The following is a 22,554-nucleotide window of genomic DNA, read 5'->3' on the forward strand; positions in this document are numbered from 1 at the left end:
CCTCAGCTACTCTGTCCATCCCACTTATCTCCATAACACCACCCCTCAGCTACTCTCAGTCCATCCCACTTATCTCCATAACACCACCCCTCAGCTACTCTGTCCATCCCACCTATCTCCATAAACTCACCCCTCAGCTACTCTGTCCATCCCACCTATCTCCGTAAACCCACCAGTCAGCTACTCTCAGTCCATCCCACCTATCTCCGTAAACCCACCCCTCAGCTACTCTGTCCATCCCACCTATCTCCGTAAACCCACCCCTCAGCTACTCTGTCCATCCCACTTATCTCCGTAACACCACCCCTCAGCTACTCTGTCCATCCCACCTATCTCCGTAAACTCACCCCTCAGCTACTCTCAGTCCATCCCACTTATCTCCGTAACACCACCCCTCAGCTACTCTGTCCATCCCACCTATCTCCGTAAACTCACCCCTCAGCTACTCTCAGTCCATCCCACCTATCTCCGTAACACCACCCCTCAGCTACTCTGTCCATCCCACCTATCTCCGTAAACTCACCCCTCAGCTACTCTCAGTCCATCCCACATATCTCCGTAAACCCACCCCTCAGCTACTCTGTCCATCCCACCTATCTCCGTAAACCCACCCCTCAGCTACTCTGTCCATCCCACTTATCTCCATAACACCACCCCTCAGCTACTCTGTCCATCCCACCTATCTCCGTAAACCCACCCCTCAGCTACTCTGTCCATCCCACTTATCTCCATAACACCACCCCTCAGCTACTCTGTCCATCCCACCTATCTCCGTAAACCCACCCCTCAGCTACTCTCAGTCCATCCCACTTATCTCCATAACACCACCCCTCAGCTACTCTGTCCATCCCACCTATCTCCATAAACTCACCCCTCAGCTACTCTGTCCATCCCACCTATCTCCGTAAACTCACCCCTCAGCTACTCTCAGTCCATCCCACATATCTCCGTAAACCCACCCCTCAGCTACTCTGTCCATCCCACCTATCTCCGTAAACCCACCCCTCAGCTACTCTGTCCATCCCACTTATCTCCATAACACCACCCCTCAGCTACTCTGTCCATCCCACCTATCTCCGTAAACCCACCCCTCAGCTACTCTCAGTCCATCCCACTTATCTCCATAACACCACCCCTCAGCTACTCTCAGTCCATCCCACCTATCTCCATAAACTCACCCCTCAGCTACTCTGTCCATCCCACCTATCTCCGTAAACCCACCAGTCAGCTACTCTCAGTCCATCCCACCTATCTCCGTAAACCCACCCCTCAGCTACTCTGTCCATCCCACCTATCTCCGTAAACTCACCCCTCAGCTACTCTGTCCATCCCACTTATCTCCGTAACACCACCCCTCAGCTACTCAGTCCATCCCACCTATCTCCGTAAACTCACCCCTCAGCTACTCTCAGTCCATCCCACCTATCTCTGTAACACCACCCCTCAGCTACTCTGTCCATCCCACCTATCTCCGTAAACTCACCCCTCAGCTACTCTCAGTCCATCCCACCTATCTCCATAAACTCACCCCTCAGCTACTCTGTCCATCCCACCTATCTCCGTAAACCCACCAGTCAGCTACTCTCAGTCCATCCCACCTATCTCCGTAAACCCACCCCTCAGCTACTCTGTCCATCCCACCTATCTCCGTAAACTCACCCCTCAGCTACTCTGTCCATCCCACTTATCTCCGTAACACCACCCCTCAGCTACTCAGTCCATCCCACCTATCTCCGTAAACTCACCCCTCAGCTACTCTCAGTCCATCCCACCTATCTCTGTAACACCACCCCTCAGCTACTCTGTCCATCCCACCTATCTCCGTAAACTCACCCCTCAGCTACTCTCAGTCCATCCCACTTACCTCCATAACACCACCCCTCAGCTACTCTCAGTCCATCCCACTTATCTCCATAACACCACCCCTCAGCTACTCTGTCCATCCCACTTATCTCCGTAAACTCACCCCTCTGCTACTCTGTCTATCCCACTTATCTCCGTAAACCCACCCCTCAGCTACTCTCAGTCCATCCCATCTATCTCCGTAAACCCACCCCTCAGCTACTCTCAGTCCATGCCACCTATCTCCGTAAACCCACCCCTCAGCTACTCTCAGTCCTTCCCATCTATCTCCGTAAACCCACCCCTCAGCTACTCTCAGTCCATCCCACTTATCTCCGTAACACCACCCCTCAGCTACTCTGTCCATCCCACCTATCTCCGTAAACTCACCCCTCAGCTACTCTCAGTCCATCCCACTTATCTCCGTAACACCACCCCTCAGCTACTCTGTCCATCCCACCTATCTCCGTAAACTCACCCCTCAGCTACTCTCAGTCCATCCCACTTATCTCCGTAAACCCACCCCTCAGCTACTCTCAGTCCATCCCACCTATCTCCGTAAACCCACCCCTCAGCTACTCTCAGTCCATCCCACTTATCTCCGTAAACCCACCCCTCAGCTACTCTCAGTCCATCCCACCTATCTCTGTAACCCCACCCCTCAGCTACTCTCAGTCCATCCCACTTATCTCTGTAACCCCACCCCTCAGCTACTCTCAGTCCATCCCACTTATCTCCGTAACACCACCCCTCAGCTACTCTCTGGCCATCCCACCTATCTCCGTAAACTCACCCCTCAGCTACTCTCAGTCCATCCCACTTATCTCCGTAAACCCACCCCTCAGCTACTCTCAGTCCATCCCACTTATCTCCGTAAACCCACCCCTCAGCTACTCTCAGTCCATCCCACTTATCTCCGTAAACCCACCCCTCAGCTACTCTCAGTCCATCCCACCTATCTCTGTAACCCCACCCCTCAGCTACTCTCAGTCCATCCCACTTATCTCCGTAACACCACCCCTCAGCTACTCTGTCCATCCCACCTATCTCCTTAAACTCACCCCTCAGCTACTCTCAGTCCATCCCACTTATCCCCGTAAACCCACCCCTCAGCTACTCTCTGTCCATCCCACCTATCTCCGTAAACTCACCCCTCAGCTACTCTCAGTCCATCCCACTTATCTCCGCAAACCCACCCCTCAGCTACTCTCAGTCCATCCCATCTATCTCCATAAACCCACCCCTCAGCTACTCTCAGTCCATCCCACCTATCTCCGTAAACCCACCCCTCAGCTACTCTCAGTCCATCCCACTTATCTCCGTAACACCACCCCTCAGCTACTCTGTCCATCCCACCTATCTCCGTAAACTCACCCCTCAGCTACTCTCTGTCCATCCCACCTATCTCCGTAAACCCACCCCTCAGCTACTCTCAGTCCATCCCACCTATCTCCGTAAACCCACCCCTCAGCTACTCTCAGTCCATCCCATCTATCTCCGTAAACCCACCCCTCAGCTACTCTCAGTCCATCCCATCTATCTCCGTAAACCCACCCCTCAGCTACTCTCAGTCCATCCCACCTATCTCCGTAACACCACCCCTCAGCTACTCTCAGTCCATCCCACCTATCTCCGTAACACCACCCCTCAGCTACTCTCAGTCCATCCCACTTATCTCCGTAAACCCACCCCTCAGCTACTCTGTCCATCCCACCTATCTCCGTAAACCCACCCCTCAGCTCCTCTGTCCATCCCACCTATCTCCGTAAACCCACCCCTCAGCTACTCTCAGTCCATCCCACTTATCTCCGTAACACCACCCCTCAGCTACTCTGTCCATCCCACCTATCTCCGTAAACCCACCCCTCAGCTACTCTCAGTCCATCCCACTTACCTCCATAACACCACCCCTCAGCTACTCTGTCCATCCCACTTATCTCCATAACACCACCCCTCAGCTACTCTGTCCATCCCACTTATCTCCGTAAACTCACCCCTCAGCTACTCTCAGTCCATCCCACCTATCTCCGTAAACCCACCCCTCAGCTACTCTCAGTCCATCCCACCTATCTCAGTAAACCCACCCCTCAGCTACTCTCAGTCCATCCCACCTATCTCCGTAAACCCACCCCTCAGCTACTCTCAGTCCATCCCACCTATCTCCGTAAACCCACCCCTCAGCTAATCTCAGTCCATCCCATCTATCTCCGTAAACCCACCCCTCAGCTACTCTCAGTCCATCCCACCTATCTCCGTAAACCCACCCCTCAGCTACTCTCAGTCCATCCCACCTATCTCCGTAAACCCACCCCTTAGCTACTCTCAGTCCATCCCATCTATCTCCGTAAACCCACCCCTCAGCTACTCTCAGTCCATCCCACCTATCTCAGTAAACCCACCCCTCAGCTACTCTCAGTCCATCCCACCTATCTCCGTAAACCCACCCCTCAGCTACTCTCAGTCCATCCCACCTATCTCCGTAAACCCACCCCTCAGCTACTCTCAGTCCATCCCACTTATCTCCGTAAACCCACCCCTCAGCTACTCTCAGTCCATCCCACCTATCTCTGTAACCCCACCCCTCAGCTACTCTCAGTCCATCCCACTTATCTCCGTAACACCACCCCTCAGCTACTCTGTCCATCCCACCTATCTCCTTAAACTCACCCCTCAGCTACTCTCAGTCCATCCCACTTATCCCCGTAAACCCACCCCTCAGCTACTCTCTGTCCATCCCACCTATCTCCGTAAACTCACCCCTCAGCTACTCTCAGTCCATCCCACTTATCTCCGCAAACCCACCCCTCAGCTACTCTCAGTCCATCCCATCTATCTCCGTAAACCCACCCCTCAGCTACTCTCAGTCCATCCCACCTATCTCCGTAAACCCACCCCTCAGCTACTCTCAGTCCATCCCACTTATCTCCGTAACACCACCCCTCAGCTACTCTGTCCATCCCACCTATCTCCGTAAACTCACCCCTCAGCTACTCTCTGTCCATCCCACCTATCTCCGTAAACCCACCCCTCAGCTACTCTCAGTCCATCCCACCTATCTCCGTAAACCCACCCCTCAGCTACTCTCAGTCCATCCCACCTATCTCCGTAACACCACCCCTCAGCTACTCTCAGTCCATCCCACTTATCTCCGTAAACCCACCCCTCAGCTACTCTGTCCATCCCACCTATCTCCGTAAACCCACCCCTCAGCTACTCTCAGTCCATCCCACCTATCTCCGTAACACCACCCCTCAGCTACTCTCAGTCCATCCCACCTATCTCCGTAACACCACCCCTCAGCTACTCTCAGTCCATCCCACTTATCTCAGTAAACCCACCCCTCAGCTACTCTGTCCATCCCACCTATCTCCGTAAACCCACCCCTCAGCTCCTCTGTCCATCCCACCTATCTCCGTAAACCCACCCCTCAGCTACTCTCAGTCCATCCCACTTATCTCCGTAACACCACCCCTCAGCTACTCTGTCCATCCCACCTATCTCCGTAAACCCACCCCTCAGCTACTCTCAGTCCATCCCACTTACCTCCATAACACCACCCCTCAGCTACTCTGTCCATCCCACTTATCTCCATAACACCACCCCTCAGCTACTCTGTCCATCCCACTTATCTCCGTAAACTCACCCCTCAGCTACTCTCAGTCCATCCCACCTATCTCCGTAAACCCACCCCTCAGCTACTCTCAGTCCATCCCACCTATCTCAGTAAACCCACCCCTCAGCTACTCTCAGTCCATCCCACCTATCTCCGTAAACCCACCCCTCAGCTACTCTCAGTCCATCCCACCTATCTCCGTAAACCCACCCCTCAGCTAATCTCAGTCCATCCCATCTATCTCCGTAAACCCACCCCTCAGCTACTCTGTCCATCCCACTTATCTCCGTAAACTCACCCCTCAGCTACTCTCAGTCCATCCCACCTATCTCCGTAAACCCACCCCTCAGCTACTCTCAGTCCATCCCACCTATCTCAGTAAACCCACCCCTCAGCTACTCTCAGTCCATCCCACCTATCTCCGTAAACCCACCCCTCAGCTACTCTCAGTCCATCCCACCTATCTCCGTAAACCCACCCCTCAGCTAATCTCAGTCCATCCCATCTATCTCCGTAAACCCACCCCTCAGCTACTCTCAGTCCATCCCACCTATCTCCGTAAACCCACCCCTCAGCTACTCTCAGTCCATCCCACCTATCTCCGTAAACCCACCCCTTAGCTACTCTCAGTCCATCCCACCTATCTCTGTAAACCGCCCTCTTATGATTTCCATGTGCCATATATTTTTCAATTGTGCTGTGATGTTTCACATAAATTCTGAACCTGTCTAATCGCATAGAATCTAAAGATTGTATGTTAAAGAAAAAAAAAATTAGTATTAATAGTATTATTGTAATATAAGATAATACTTTTACTAAAAATATTTAATTTTAACTTATAAAATATTGTTTATTGATTTACTATGGCTTTCCAAATCTCCCAACGGTGCTATTTGTAGTGTTAATTTAAGATAGGTTCAGGAATGGCTGAAACATAATATCTGTCACCAGAACAAGCTACTGTATATAGGGGAAATACCAAAATAATTGATCTAATGATTCTGTCTCTACATAGAAAAATCTGCAGAGATGAGATGGTTGTATGCCCCATATACATAACATTCTGTTTGTGGCAAGAGTTTTGTATAATCATTTCAATTGAAAAACTATTTTGCGAATCAGATCATAAATTATGTGCCATGGAATCGGCACATCGAGAATCTATTTCTCAACTCTTTTACTACCTACAGTACCAGTCAAAAGTTGGGACACACCTACTCATTCAAGGGTTTTTCTTTATTTTTACTATTTTCTACATTGTAGAATAATAGTGAAGACATCAAAACTATGTCAGGGCTATCTGACCATGAAGGAGCGTGATGGAGTCCTGCATCAGATGACCTAGCCTTCACTATCACCCGACCTCAACACAATTGAGATGGTTTGGGATGAGTTGGACCACAGAGTGAAGGAAAAGCAGCCTAGTGCTCAGCATATGTGGGAACTCCTTGAAGACCGTTGGAAAAGCATTCCAGGTGAAGCTGGTTGAGAGAATGCCAAGAGTGTGCACATTTTTCTCAAATGTTGGTCTTTAATAGAGGGCAGACAAACAAGTTACCTCCCTTCTTCCACTTCCCTCTTCCTGTTAGTGTGTAGGGTCTGGCCAGATGGGCTGTAGGGTGGAATCATGGGAGAAACCAGGGGTAAAAAGACAGATGTTGAATCCCAAACCAGTCTCTTTCCCTCGCCTCTCGGCCCTCCATTTGCCTGTTTATGTGCACCTCCGCCATATGCACACGTGTCCCAAAACTAGGGAGTGAAATTGAGGGTGTAGTCAAGTCACCTGTGCGTCCAGAAGTTGACGGGCTTATTTCATATTCCCCTCGCCAGTCAAAGTCAACCGTATGGGTGAGTTGGTAGGAGCGAGAGCGAGGCTATGTCGTAGGGCCTGCTTCCTCTTGACCAGCCCCAGTGTTCTGATGTTAGCTATTTCATGTTACATTATGTAAGTTCCAGCATATTGGCCTTACTCTCCTCTCTTCTAGTAAAAGAGTATCCCTATCCCATAACCCCATCATCTCTTTGACACGCCTAGTATATAAATTGAACATACCGGTGCCACGCCCCGTATGGGAGAGGTCACCACCTGGCTGTCATAGATGACCCAGATAGACCAATTCCCTTGCTAACATTACCAACATTCTGCATTGGATGCCACCATCAAGCCATTCTATTTCATAACCTGTATCTGCCGACTGTTTTATACAGGATCCTGGGTATTCTTGTGCTGCTGGGGGAAGAGATCATGTCCCAGCTGTGTTGACCCGTGCCCTGGAACATGTATAGTGCTGCTGACCTGAACCAGACTATATTAACTATTCAGGTGCCCGAGGCTGTCCATACAACCACCTAGCCTCGCTTAGGTGGCTTTGACTGACGCTTTCATAACTGCCGGGGCACTTTCGTGGAAGCTGTGTGTGTGTGTGTGACAGGGGTATAGTGTTACCCCTGTGTCTTTTTCGATGAGGTCTGTCTGTATGTAACAGAGCACCCTTGCCCATCGCTGGTCACTGGCCATGTGCGTAACTCTCAGATTTGGTGTGTTAATCCAGGAGGACAAATGGGCACAGTGTGTTCCTTTTTAGGGTGGGATTGGCAAGATGTGTGTGTTGTGCCAGACAGTGTTGAGTTGTTCCCATCAGCAGGCTTGGCTGTGCTGTTGTTATGCCTGATTGGGTATGAGATGGCGTTGTCTATTATCTATCCTGTCACCTACTCACTTTACCACTACCTACAGTATATGTACATGGCTACCTCAATTACCTCGTACCCCTGCGCATCGACTCGGTTCTGGTACTCTCTGTATATAGCGTGTTGTTTTGACTCGTTATTGTTATTCATTATTCACTGTGTACTTTTTCCTCGTGTCCCTATTTCTATATATTCTAAACTCTGCATTGTTGGGGAAAGTACGAATTTTGCTGTCTACACCTGTTGTTTACGAAGCATGTGACAAATAAAATGTGATTTGATTGTTGCTTCTCAGTTCCGTTGCTCGGGGAAGTTTCATTGTAACAGTGATGCCCAGTCAGCTGTGAATTTGAATTGACATCTGCCGACTCTGATACTTTCATTTTGCACCATTTATAATGTATCTTTTTCAAACTCTCTATCAATACATTTAACTGCTTGGTAGCTGAAGTATTATTTTGCATTATATACAGTGGGGTCTGAAATGATTGACATGGCCCCAAGACGTGCTTACCGCTCACCATTCCCAATAACAGGGGAGGTTAGCATGTCTTACAGGTATGATCTTTGACCCTCTGAAACGTTCTCACTCATTTATTAGTCACGGTTTGTTCAGGATTGTCCGCAATTTACGGTAGCATCCACGGGGCCGTAGAAGTGTTTAGAAACATATTCTATTCTCATTTACAAAAAAAGGGACTCCAAAATGACCCGATTTCATTTATGTTGGGCACAAAAATCATCTGAGAACACAACCAAAATAAACTGCAAATGCATCCAGGAAGTTCGTAGAGTCACATTGTGTGCTAGGAACATGAGACCTAATACTAAACTTTTGACTACTTTATTTTATAAGAATCTTTAGGGGCGTCAGTCATTTTTACCCCTACATTTTTGAGAAAAAAAGTATTACTTGTTAAACAAAATCTATTTCTCTAAGCAATTGAAATAGTATAAAATAATATACTTTCCCCATTTTGTCGAGCATACAATACAGTATTTGAATTATTTATTTAATATAGTCATTATTGCTCATCTTTATCAAGGGTGTCAATAATTTGGGAGCCCACTATAGGTGTGTGTGTGTATGTTTGCCATGTGACCCCCAATGGTTTTCTCAGAATAGTGTGTGTGTGTGTGAGAGAGAGCCACACGCACAACAGGAAACGGTTAATTACCCCCCCTTCCCCGAACTCACCACCCAGTTGCCAGGTGTGTGCATGCGTGTCTGCGTGCATAGGCCTATCAATGTGTATGTGTGTGCGTGCCACCACTTCTCCTTGTGGTATCCTTCCGTAACGCTTCACTAAGTGAGCAGAGTTGTCCACTGGGGGCACACCTGCAGCCTGTCACTATGCAAAAAAAAACTTGCCTCTGTTTTGTCAGCATTTATTTCAAATCTCACCAACTTTGTTGTGACACCATATAGCATTTCCGTAGGCTACACGTCATATGTCTCTTCTCCCTCTCACATGCATTATGACGGTACAGCACTGTATCCGAGATTACATTGATTTTAGAGATGATGAAATTATAAAAAATGTTTGAATGAGGTATTAACCTATTTTCTCTCTCTTTCTCTCTCTTTCTGTCTCTGTCTCTCTCGCTCTGTCCCTCTCTCTCTGTCTCTCTGTCTCGGTTGTAGTTCCCAGAGTGTGGCTTCTATGGCATCTATGACAAGATCCTGCTATTTAAACATGACACAGGCACCAACAACATTCTGCAGCTGGTCAAGGCTACCCAGGACATCCAGGAGGGAGACCTGGTGGAGGTGGTACTCTCTGGTGGGTAGCAGTCGCTCATCCACTTCTGCTCTCTTTTCATCCGCCCGTCCTCCTCTTCCTGGTCCCCTCCTCTTTTTCTCTCTGATCTTCTCATCCTCTTATACCTCCTGACCGTCTCTGTTCCTTTCCCTCGCGTCCTTATTTTAATGAACACGGAGTAGAGATGGAGGAAATGTGCATAACACCATGCACTCATCACCATATGTATTTGGACGGTGAAGCTACCATTTTTAAATGTGGCTCTATATTCCAGATTTTGGGATTTGGCCCAAGCATGATCCGAAACACAACCAAAACAAACAGCAAATCCGTCCAATAAGGTCACAAGCTTCGTGTAGTCATTGTGTGCAGGGATTATTGGACCAAAATACAAAACCTTTTTACTTTTTGAAATGTTTGACTACACTATAAGTGAGTTTGACCAAATACTGATGACTTATGCAAATTGAAGACTAGATACAACAGCACTCTCATTTCTAACCAGAAAAACAAACTTGTATGAAAATACACTAAAGTAAAAAAAAAAAAATGACATTCTGTACTATTGCCTCATATGTAACATTTGATCTCAGCTCCAAAATGCCGGAGCATAGAGCATATTCACAAACATATCATTGCTAAAGTGATTGACAGGTTGATACCCAGACTGACTGTTGTGTTCCTCTGTGTGTTGTCTGTCTGCAGCTGCTGCCACCTTTGAGGACTTCCAGATTCGACCTCATGCCCTGAATGTCCACTCGTACCGTTCCCCGGCCTTCTGTGACCACTGTGGAGAGATGCTGTTTGGACTGGTCAGACAGGGCCTTAAATGTGACGGTATGAAAGAGAGATGGGGGGGGGGGGGGTGCTGTTCTGCCTGCCCGATATAAACATTTGGTCTAAAGAAGAGCATGGGTTTGTGGTGATTTACATTGACATTTTAGTCATTTAGCAGACGCTCTTATCCAGAGTGACTTACAGTTAGTGCGTTCGTCTTATGATAGCTAGGTGGGACAATCACATATCTCAGTGATAGTAAGTACATTTTCCTCAAAAAAGTAGCCATCAGCAAAGTAATTTCCCCTCAACTTCCTACCTCCTCTCCTTCCTTTCTCTCTCTCCCTGTCTCTCTCGCTGCCAGCTCTTAGCAAACTGTTGTAGAAAATGGTGTTTGTCCAAATACAATGCTATTTCTCTGTAAACAAATGAACAACGGACTTTCAGCATGCTTATAGAGAAGGGCACTCAACATGTACTGCACTGACACAAATTACTGATTGGTTTTTAATAAATTGATAATAAGAAGATTGTGGGAGCTGTACTGTTAGATTTCAGTGCAGCCTTCAATATTATTGACCATAACCTGTTGTTCAAAATACGTATGTGTTATGGCTTTTCAACCTCTTCCATATTGTGGATTCAGAGCCATCTATCTTCTAGAACTCAAAGGGTTTTCTTTAATGGAAGCTTCTCTAACGTCAAACATGTGAAGTGGGGTGTACCGCAAGGCAGCTCTCTAGGCCCTCTACTCTTTTCTATTTTTTACCAATGACCTGCCACTGGCATTAAACAAAGCATGTGTTTCCATATATGCTGATGATTCAACCATATATGCATCAGCAACCACAGCTAATGAAGTCACTGAAACCCTTAACAAAGAGTTCCAGTCTGTTTTGGAATGGGTGGCCAGTAATAAACTAGTCCTGAACATTTCTAAAACTAAGAGCATTGTATTTGGTACAAATAATTCCCTACGATCTAGACCTCAGCAGAATCTGATAATGAATGGTGTGGCTGTTGAACAAGACTAAATTACTTGGCGTTACCTTAGATTGTAAACTGTCATGGTCAAAACATATAGATTCAATGGTTGTAAAGATAGGGAGAGGTCTGTCCGTAATAAAGAGATGCTCTGATTTTTTTTACACCACACTCCAAAAAGCAAGTCCTGCAGGATCTAGTTTTGTCTTATCTTGATTATTGTCCAGTCATGTGGTCGAGTGCTGCAAGGAAAGACCTAGTTAAGCTGCAGCTGGCCCAGAACAGAGCGGCACATACTTGCTCTTCATTGTAATCAGAGGGCTAATATAAATACTATGCATGCTAGTCTCTCTTGTTTAAGAGTTGAGGAGAGACTGACTGCATCACTTCTTCTTTTTATAAGAAACATTCATAAGCATTCATAAACATTCATCATTTCTAAGAAACACACACACTTACCCCACCAGACATGCCACCAGGGGTCTTTTCACAGTCCTCAAATCCAGAACAAATCTAAGAAAGATTACAGTATTATATAGAGCCGTTATTGCATGGAACTCCGTTTCCATCTCATATTGCTCAAATAAAGAGCAAACCTGGGTATATAAAACAGATAGAGCAACACCTCACGGCACAACGCCTCTCCCCTATTTGTCCTAGATAGTTTGTATGTATGTATTGATTTATATGATCCTAATAAAATACGAAATACCAAAATTCTCTCCTCTGCTTTCTCCCTGCAGGCTGTGGATTGAACTACCACAAGCGCTGTGCCTTCAGCATCCCCAACAACTGCAGCGGCGCGCGCAAGCGCCGCCTGTCCACCACGTCTCTGAACAGTAGCCAGTCGCTGCGTCTGTCCACCAGCGAGTCCCTGAGCAGCGTGGGCTCCAGCTCAGTCAGCACCTGCATGGAGGATGCCAGCCTGATCCGCCCTCACACCGCCCAGACGCTCTCGAACTCCACCTGTACCGCGTCAGCATCCCTGGGCCTGTCCACCAGCCCCTCCATCACTAGACCCATGGCCCGCGCTAACACTCAGATGGTACTTCATCCACTCAACTCCACTTAGTCATTGTTAGGACACTGCTCTGTGCAGAGTTGAGGTCACTTCCATTTCAATTCAATCAATTCGGGAAGTAAATCGACTCGTTGCTTTTCGGGAGAATTGGAGTGGGGTCAGTGTACTTCCCCTTGAATCGACTGAGTTGAAATGGCATTGAGCTCTAACCTTGGCTCTGTGTGATTTAGTTCTGGAAAGCCAACACTGATTTACATACGTGGAAATGGATAGAGCGTTATCATTTGAGTTTCTCCGTCTCCTCCCGTCCCCAGCCGCGAACCCCCAGCGAGGCGCGGCGGTTCTACACGGGCCGGCCGGTGCACCTGGACAAGATCCTGATGAGCAAAGTGAAGGTGCCACACACGTTCGCCGTGCACTCCTACACGCGCCCCACCGTGTGCCAGTACTGCAAGAGGCTGCTCCGGGGCCTCTTCAGACAAGGGCTGCAATGCAAAGGTTAGTGTGGGGTCAAAGGTTAGTGTGGGGGCCCCAAGGGTTTATCACGAGGGGGATAACTTATTTGGAGTGCATATTGGAAGGAGATAAACTGTCTAACAATGACGTTGATTGTTCGTGTTGTGTCGTAGACTGCAAGTTCAACTGCCACAAGCGCTGTGCGTACAAGGTTCCCAACGACTGTCTGGGGGAGACCATAGGAGGTAAAGAAGACAGAACACGTCTTTGTTGTGTCATGTTGTGTCATGTTGCTAGAAGTGTGGCCATGATTTGTTGAGCCACACTTTAGTGGCGCAGCGGTCTAAGGCACTGCATCTCAGTGCAAGAGGCGTCACTACAGTCCCTGGTTCGAATCCAGGCTGTATCACTTCCGGCTGTGATTGGGAGTCCCACAATTGTTTTTACATTGTCTACAGCAGGGATGGGTAACTTTGATGGGGGACACAAAAAACAAAATTCGTCATGAGGGGCCGCAGTGGCTTGTGGGTCTGCGTACCCACATCCATACCTGCCAATATTATATGCAATATTAGTACATATATATATATATATATATATATGTACATATATATATATATATATGAGTCCTAATATTATATAGTACTTGTCACATTTTTTTTTCTCAGACAACAGAAGTTGTAAGTACTGCCCTACTCACACACTGGTATAATGGGCTTTGTAATGGAAAGGGGTGTTATGCTATTTTCTCTGTCTATTTTCTACATCTCTTTGTAGTCATGTGTGGCTGGCTCTGTCCTCCTCTCTCCTCCAGACATGTTGAGTCCCAGTGTGGACCACGAGGTGCCCATGGACTACAGTAGTGAGTATGCCGACTCAGACAAGTCTTCTCTGATGGACGATTCAGACGAGACCTGCAGCATCCCTGGTTCTTTCTCCCCTGAGAGCAGCCAGGATGGGGTCAGCGGGGACCAGAGGTAGACACATACGCGTTCGCACACGCACAATAACGCACACACGCACACACAGACCTACACCTAACCCTGTCCCTCTGTTCCACAGTGCTAACATCCCGTTGATGAGAGTGGTTCAGTCCATGAGGCAGACCACCCGTCGCTCCAGCACGTCCATCAAAGAGGGCTGGATGGTGCACTACAGCAACAAGGACACACTGGTAATACTACTGACTGGCAATGTGAAACGTTTTCTCTACCACACCAGATTCCATCTTTTTTTTCGACTTCTTTTCAAAAAACGTATTCTACTCTTATTTCAAAGGTACCTAATTAACTTTTTCTAAGGCATTTATAAATTGTGTGTTGGCCGTTTTGTTAATCATTGCTCCCCCGTGTGTAAATGTCAGCTAGTTATTCACACACTTCTATTTCCTTACACGTCACTTTTTTTGGCGTGCTTATTCTCTTACCAGGTACTGCTGCAATGTCTACCAAATGGCTAGCCGATTTAAACTCAACTCCGCGACTTACGCTGGAGTTGAGCGGCGACTAGTGTCATTTTATGTGACGTGGGAGCTCCAGTCCGCTCACACTAGTCGCTGCTCAACTCCAGCGTAAATCGCGGAGTTGAGTCGGCTAACCAATGGCATGCCCATCTTTTTGTGAGATTACACTGGTCACTCCAATTATTATTCATTTTTTTACATATTTATAAAGTATAAATAGCACTCGCTTTAGATTAGGGACTGTAAAAAGACTGAACTAATAATTAGTACGTGGGTCATAGATGCCGGGGTACAAGTACACACAGTATATGAAGGCCTTAGAAATGGTTGATCAGGTGTCCCTTTTAAAGTAGTTACCTCTCTTACGTTCTGCTTCTTTTCTACAATTTTCCCGAGACGTTTCCTTCTCCGTGTTTGCTCTCCGTGACGTTGACCCACTCTGCTTATCGTTCCCTCTGCCTCTCCTGTCCTCCATCTCTTCTTCGCAGTGTTTTCTGTGGGAGTTTATCTTATCCCTACAACTTTTACCTCCGTCGCCGTTAATGCTCTTCCTTTTCATCTGTGTGAAAGTGTGTTTGTGTATCTCCCGGCTGAGTGTGATAGATGGTGTATACCTGCTCTCTGCTGAACTAAAGCACTCAAGAGACGTGTGTTGAATTCACATCCGCAGCCTCTCTTTTTTTCCTCTCTCTCTCCTTCCTCTTAGAAAGTGTTGCTGTTTACCTGAACTCAGACCCGAGACACTTTCCGCCTTCTCAAAGCTAACCTGTCCTGGCTTTTCTGACACTGCTGCGGTCTCTTTTCTCCTTCTCTCTTTCTACATCTCCCTTTTTGCTTTTTCCTCTCCTCCACCTCTCAACTTGCCATCCCCTCTCCTTGACCACTCTTCCTGGACCACAGCTTCACCTTTGACCCCTCAGTGAACCTTGGTTGACCCCTTGAACCCTTTACCTCCTGTCCCCTCCGGCACCCCCGCAGAGAAAGCGGCACTACTGGCGTCTGGACTGCAAGTGCATCATCTTGTTCCAGAACAACACCACCAACAAGTACTATAAGGTATTGTATTCTCCAGCTCCACTCAACTAGATTAGCACACAAATAAACTTCACAGGTACTGTATGAGTCGGGTCTCAATCAATCAATTAACTTTATTTTATAGATCCCTTTTTACACCGGAAGCGGTCACAAAGTGCTTATATACAGTAGATACCCAGGTTAAAACCCCAAAGAGCAAGCACTACAGATGTAGATGCAGGTTTATGACATTATTATTATTTAGTAAATATTTCCTTACCTCTATTTTCTTAACTGCATTGTTGGTGAAGGGCTTGTAAGTAAGCATTTCACGGTAACACCTGTTGTATTCGGTGCGTGTGACAAATACGATTTGATACATTCCCTAGTGAAAGTCTACACACCCCTTGAAGAGTTTTCACATTTTGATGCCTTAAAATTGAATCTAAAAAGGGATTCAATTGGATTTTTTCCTATTTATCTACACAACCTACTCCACATTTTCAAAGGGAAAAATTCTAGAATTACATTTTAAAAAATAAAACAAAAATGTCTTGATTGCGTTTGTGTTCACATGTTCACTTGATTGCGTACATCCCCATGTCCTGTAGGAGATCCCTCTGTCTGAGATTCTGGAGGTGCGCCCCTCAGGGGACTTCACCCTGGTTCCTCCGGGCACCAGCCCCCACTGCTTCGAGCTTGTCATGGGAGCCATGCGCTACTTTGTAGGGGAGGACCCCAACATCCACGTCCCCGCCCTGCCCCCCACCACAGCCCAGGCCTTCCCCCCCACACCCCCCTACCCCAGCAACGTGGTTCCCAATAGCGGCGTGGGGCGGGAGGTGGCCAAGGTGTGGGAGGGCGCCATTCGCCAGGCCCTCATGCCAGTCATCTTCCAGGATGCACCACCGATAGAGGGACACACTCCTCACAGTAAGATATAATATCACAATAATAATATGGCCGTGTCTTAGTTCTAACGTTCCAGCCAAGTTAGCCATCTAAAGAACAGAATCATGGGGTCTGGATCTGATATCAGTTTAGCTCTTAGTCTGGATTTACAGCCCTGCTGGTTGTGCTCTGGGGAAAGGGGGCTGGTGTTGTGGGAGAGTGAAAGGCTTATGAGTGGTATGCAGTCCAAAGGTCGAGGAACAGAAGCTTGTTTTCAGAGCTCCTACCACACACACACACACACACACACACTCTATCTCGGTAGTGACCCCACGTAAGGTCAGATGGGAGTCCTGTATATGTTAGTGTGGATGGTTAGCGTTTTTTAAAACTTTGATCCGCAGGACAGGCTTCAGTCAGCATCTCAGTGTCCAACAGTGTGATCCAGGAGAACGTGGTGAGTAGTCTCTTGACACTCGGTCGTAATACATTATCGTACATTGTACACATTCACAATCATTACCAAGGACTTTGTGGTGATGATGATGATGGTGAAATGTACGATAACGGTGATGATTATGTTGCTGTTGCCTTCGTCAATTTCTCCTCCAGGACATTGGCATGGTGTACCAGATATTTGCAGATGAAATCCTTGGTTCTGGACAGTTTGGAGTGGTGTATGGGGGTCAGTGTCTCCAGTCTTCTACACTCACCGTTTTGAGTCGTTGAATCTCAGTTAATCAGACTCCTGTAATTTCCTCTCTTCTACCCCCCCCCCCCCTGCCATCAGGGAAGCACAGGAAGTCGGGGCGTGATGTGGCGGTGAAGGTGATTGACAAGCTGCGCTTCCCCACCAAGCAGGAGAGCCAGCTGAGGAACGAGGTGGCCATACTGCAGGTGACCACCAGGGGGAGACACAGATACACATTTTCAACAGGTCTCCCACTACTAGTCTAGTTCATCAGCTACACTACATGGCCAAGAGTATGTGGACACGTGGTCGTCGAACTTCTCATTCCAAAATCATGGGCATTAATATGGAGTTTGTACCCTCTTTGGTGCTATAACAGCCTCCACACTTCTGGGAAGGCTTTCCACTAGATGTTGGAACATTGCTGCGGGGACTTGCTTCCATTCAGCCACAAGAGCATTAGTAAGGTCGGGCACTGATGTTGGGAGATTTGGCCTGGCTCGCAGTCTGCATTTCAATTCATCCCAAAGGTGTCCGATGGGGTTCAGGTCAGGGCTCTGTTCAGGCCAGTTAAGGTCTTCCACACCGATCTCGTCAAACCATTTCTGTATGGACCTCACTTTGTGTACGGGGGGCATTGTCATGCTGAAACAGGAAAGGGCCTTCCCCAAACTGTTGGCACAAAGTTGGAAGCACAGAATCGTGTAGAATGTCATTGTATGCTGTAGCATTAAGATTTATCCTCACTGGAACTAAGGGGCCTAGCACGAACCATGAAAAACAACCCCAGAACATTATTCCTCCTCCACCAAACTATACAGTTTGCACTATGCATTGGGACAGGTAGCGTTCTCCTGGCATCCACCAAACCCAGATTCGTCCGCCGGACGGCCAGATGGTGAAGCTTAATTCATCACTCCAGAGTCCGTGTTTCCAATGTCCAATGGCGGGGAGCTTTACACCACTCCAGGCGACGCTTGGGATTGCACATGGGGATCTTGGACTTGTGTGCGTGCGGCTGCTCGGGCCATGGAAACCCATTTCATGAAGCTCCCGACGAACAGTTCTTGTGCTGACGTTGCTTCCAGAGGCAGTTTGGAACTTGATAGTGAGTGTGGCAACCGAGGGCAGACGATTTGTACGTGCTACGCACTTCAGCACTCGGCGGTCCCGTTCTGTGAGCTTGTGTGGCCTACCACTTCTCGGCTGAGTTGTTGTTGCTCCTAGACGTTTCCACTTCACAATAACAGCACTTACAGTTGACCGGGGAAATTTGACGAACTGACTTGTTGGAAAGGTGGCATCCTGTGACGGGGCCACGTTGAAAGTCACTGAGCCTTTCGATATGAGCCATTCTACTGCCAATGTTTGTCTATGGAGATTGCATAGTTGTGTGCTCAATTTTATACACCTGTCAGCAACGGGTGTGGCTGAAATAGCCGAGTCCACAAATTTGAAGGGGTGTTCACATACTTTGTATATATAGTGTATGTGTGGCTGGTGGCTTACTGCTGCCACACAAAGAATGTGTCCCAAATGGAACCGTATTCCCTACATATTGCACTACCCTGGTCAAAAGAAGTGCAATATGTAGGGAATACGGTGTCATTTGGGACGCAGGCTGTTAGGCTCCCACCTACAGATGTAGGATCTTAATTTGAGCCAGTTTGCAACAGCAGGAAAATAATCCTGCAGCAACAGAAAATGTGATTTATTATGTGGATTATAATTAGGGTTTGAGGCATTTTTCTTTAGGACAAATCAAGTCTGAAAGTTTTAAAGTGGAAATTACAAACTTGAGAAGCCTTTTTAAACCTTGAATACACATTTTCCTGCTGTGCAGAAAATTCTCAGCAACAAAAAAATTATCCAATTAAGATCCTACCTCTGTACAGGCCACAAGGGTCCATTTTTTTTATCATAGGGTTGTCATGCCAACTGCATTCAATTACATTGGCAGGTTTTGCAGCAGAATTATCATCTCTATGGGGTGTAGTTAGATAAAGGTCAAGTGACAAATAAACACTGCCATTGCACTATACTCTAACTGATACTCAGTGTAATTCTCTCTCAATCTTCCATCCCCTCCACTCTACCTCTCTCTGTTTCTTTTCCTCCCTGGGTGCCATTTCCCAACTCTTCTTCTGCCCTCTTTCTCTCTTCTTTTCTCTCTCTCTCTCACTGTCTCGTGCCCCTTTTCCTGTCCCCCCCCCCGTGCTTTCCCTCTCTCCCTCACCCCTCCCCTCTCTCCATCTCCCAGAGTCTACGTCACCTGGGCATAGTGAATCTGGAGTGTATGTTTGAGACTCCAGAGAAGGTGTTTGTGGTGATGGAGAAGCTCCATGGAGACATGTTGGAGATGATCCTGTCCAGCGAGAAAGGAAGGCTCCCAGAGAGGCTCACCAAGTTCCTCATCACACAGGTGAGTGTTTGTGTGTGTGTCTACTCCCATACGGGGAAAAAAATACATTTAAAATATATATTTTTATAAATGTTTTAGGATACATGTGAAATATATACAATTGGACAAATAATGTATTTGTCCAATTGTAATGTTCCACAAAATGAGTGCGTTTTGCATCCCTTTGATAAGTTAAGTAGCAATTATGCACCAATATTGCATTTTTTATCTTCTGTTATATGAAATGAAGTGCCCTTTAACATAGAGCACATGGAGAATTCAATGAATCTACATTTCAATATGAATAAAGCCAAAATTCTGCATTTTGACATGTCCCTCTGTGCACCCTCTGTGACTTCTAGGAAGATTTAACGTTAGCTAACTTAACGTTAGCTACCTAGCTAACAAGCTAGAAATGAACCAATGCTCTTCAGGTCGGAGCTCTAGAAAGAGGCAAGAGCTCCCGACTTGGAATTCCGCGTTGGATGACCGTTCATAATGTATTTTCCCAGTCCAAACTCGTTTTTTCCCCGTGTTGAACGCACTGAAGTCAGAGATTTCCCAGTTCCGATTTTCCAGTTGTTTTGAACACGGCAGAAGTCATGCTGGATTGACAGCATGGCCAGTGTATTCAGCCTTTTCTGTTGCATGTGAATGTTTATCCTTTTAAGCTTGGAAAAAATACAGTTTCAGACAGATGTTTTAAATCCTTAAACCCAGACGTGGACCGCACACCCTCTCCACCGAATAGCAGGCAGGGGAAGCGAAATAGTGATTGCTTTGCAACACTTGCAGTAGCCATTAATTCCTTCCAAACCACTTATTGTGTCTGTGTTCTTTTGCTCATCTTAATATTTTATTTTTATTGGCCAGTCTGAGATATGGCTTTTTTTTGCAACTCTGCCTAGAAGGCAGCATCCCGGGGTGACCTCTTCACTGCTGACGTTGAGACTGGTGTTTTGTGGGTACTATTAAATGAAGCTGCCAGTTGAGGACTTGTCTGTTTCTCAAACTAGACACACTAATGTACTTGTCCTCTTGCTCAGTTGTGCACCCGGGGCCTCCCACTCCTCTTTCTATTCTGGTTAGAGCCAGTTTGGCTGTTCTATGAAGGGAGTAGTACACAGCGTTGCACCAGATCTTCAGTTTCTTGGAAATTTCTCACACGGAATAGCTTTCATTTCTCAGAACAAAAATAGACTGACAAGTTTCAGAAGAAAGTACTTTGTTTCTGGCCATTTTCAGCCTGTAATCGAACACACAAATGCTGATGCTCCAGATACTCAACTAGTCTAAAGAAGGCCAGTTGTATTGCTTCTTTAATCGGTACAACAGTTTTCAGCTGTGCTAACATAATTGCAAAAGGGTTTTCTAATGATCAATTAGCCTTTTAAAATGATAAACTTGGATTATTCCATTTTTTTAAAATCTGCCGTTTCCAGCTACAATAGTCATTTACAACATTAACAATGTATTTCTGATCAATTTGATGTTATTTTAATGGACAAAAAAAAAAGTGTCTTTAAAGAATTATGACATTTCTAAGTGACCCCAAACTTTTGAACGGTAGTGTCTATATATATACACAGTGGGAAGAAAAGTATGTGAACCCTTTGGAAATACCTGGATTTCTGCATAAATTGGTCATAAAATGTTATCTGATCTTCATTGAAGTCACACCAATAGACAAACACAATCTGCTTAAACTAATAACACACAAACAATTATAATTGTTCATGTCTTTATTGAACACACCGTGTAAACATTCACAGTGCAGGGTGGGAAAAGTATGTGAACCCTTGGATTTAATAACAGGTTGACCCTCCTTTGGCAGCAATAACCTCAACCAAACGTTTTCTGTAGTTGCAGATCAGACCTGCACAACGGTCAGGAGGAATTTCAAATCAAATTTTATTGGTCACATACAGGTGATTAGCAGATGTTATTGCGGGTATAGCGAAATGCTTGTGCTTCTAGCTCCGACAGTGCTGTGGTATCTAATAAGTAATATCTAACAAATTACACAACATATACCCAATACACACAAATCTAAGTAGGAATGAATTAAGACTATATACATATGGACGAGCAGGAACGGACTAAGATACAGTAGAATGGTATAGAAAAACAGTATATACATATAAGATGAGTAATGCAAGATATGTAAGCATTATTAAGTGAATGAGATACCGTAGAATAGTATAGAATATAGTATATACATGAGATGAGTAATGCCAGATATGTAAACATTTATTAAAGTGAATTTTGGACCAATCCTCTTTACAAAACTGTTTCAGTTCAGCAATATTCTTGGGATGTCTGGGGTGAACTGCTCTCTTGAGGTCATGCCACAGCATCTCAATCGGGTTGAGGTCAGGACTCTGACTGGGCCACTACAGAAGGCGTATTTTCTTCTGTTGAAGCCATTCTGTTGTTGATTTACTTCTGTGTTTTGGGTCGTTGTCCTGTTGCATCACCCAACTTCTGTTGAGCTTCAATTGGCGGACAGATAGCCTAACATTCTCCTCCAAAATGTCTTGATAAACTTGGGAATTCATTTTTCCGTCAATGATAGCAAGCTGTCCAGGCCCTGAGGCAGCAAAGCAGCCCCAAACCATGATGCTCCCTCCACCATACTTTACAGTTGTGATAAGGTTTTGATGTTGGTGTGCTGTGACTTTTTTCATGCTTTTTGGTCCATAATAATCTCATGTAGGCTATACACTGACTATACAAAACATTAAGAACACTTGCTCTTTCCATGACTAGGTGAATCCAGGTGATCCCTTATTGATGTTGCTTGTTAAATCCACTTCAAATCAGTGTAGATGAAGGGGAGGAGACCGGTTAAAGAAGGATTTTTAAGCCTTGAGACAATTGAGACATGAATTGTGTGTGTGTGCTGTTCAGAGGGTGAATATTGTTTAGAAAAGAGATGCGTGTCAGCT

General features: G+C 46.5%; 1 protein-coding gene across 2 annotated transcripts in view; it reads left to right on the forward strand.

The window, feature by feature from the left end:
* LOC120028769 (serine/threonine-protein kinase D2-like) overlaps nucleotides 1–22,554 on the forward strand; it is a 61,431-nt gene that overhangs the window by 34,016 nt on the left and 4,861 nt on the right. Inside the window, exons 2-14 of one of the 2 annotated variants that reach the window (XM_038974006.1) lie at nucleotides 9,792–9,930; nucleotides 10,615–10,746; nucleotides 12,414–12,715; nucleotides 13,006–13,189; nucleotides 13,321–13,392; nucleotides 13,962–14,124; nucleotides 14,210–14,321; nucleotides 15,588–15,665; nucleotides 16,235–16,556; nucleotides 16,919–16,971; nucleotides 17,127–17,199; nucleotides 17,305–17,411; nucleotides 19,466–19,627. In XM_038974006.1, coding sequence (XP_038829934.1) covers nucleotides 9,792–9,930; nucleotides 10,615–10,746; nucleotides 12,414–12,715; nucleotides 13,006–13,189; nucleotides 13,321–13,392; nucleotides 13,962–14,124; nucleotides 14,210–14,321; nucleotides 15,588–15,665; nucleotides 16,235–16,556; nucleotides 16,919–16,971; nucleotides 17,127–17,199; nucleotides 17,305–17,411; nucleotides 19,466–19,627 — 1,899 coding nt within the window. The remainder of the gene's footprint in view (nucleotides 1–9,791; nucleotides 9,931–10,614; nucleotides 10,747–12,413; nucleotides 12,716–13,005; nucleotides 13,190–13,320; nucleotides 13,393–13,961; nucleotides 14,125–14,209; nucleotides 14,322–15,587; nucleotides 15,666–16,234; nucleotides 16,557–16,918; nucleotides 16,972–17,126; nucleotides 17,200–17,304; nucleotides 17,412–19,465; nucleotides 19,628–22,554) is intronic. The other variant, XM_038974007.1, reaches the window with a different exon arrangement.

Source organism: Salvelinus namaycush, chromosome 34, assembly GCF_016432855.1.
Source record: "Salvelinus namaycush isolate Seneca chromosome 34, SaNama_1.0, whole genome shotgun sequence".
Classification (NCBI taxonomy): Eukaryota; Metazoa; Chordata; class Actinopteri; order Salmoniformes; family Salmonidae; genus Salvelinus; species Salvelinus namaycush.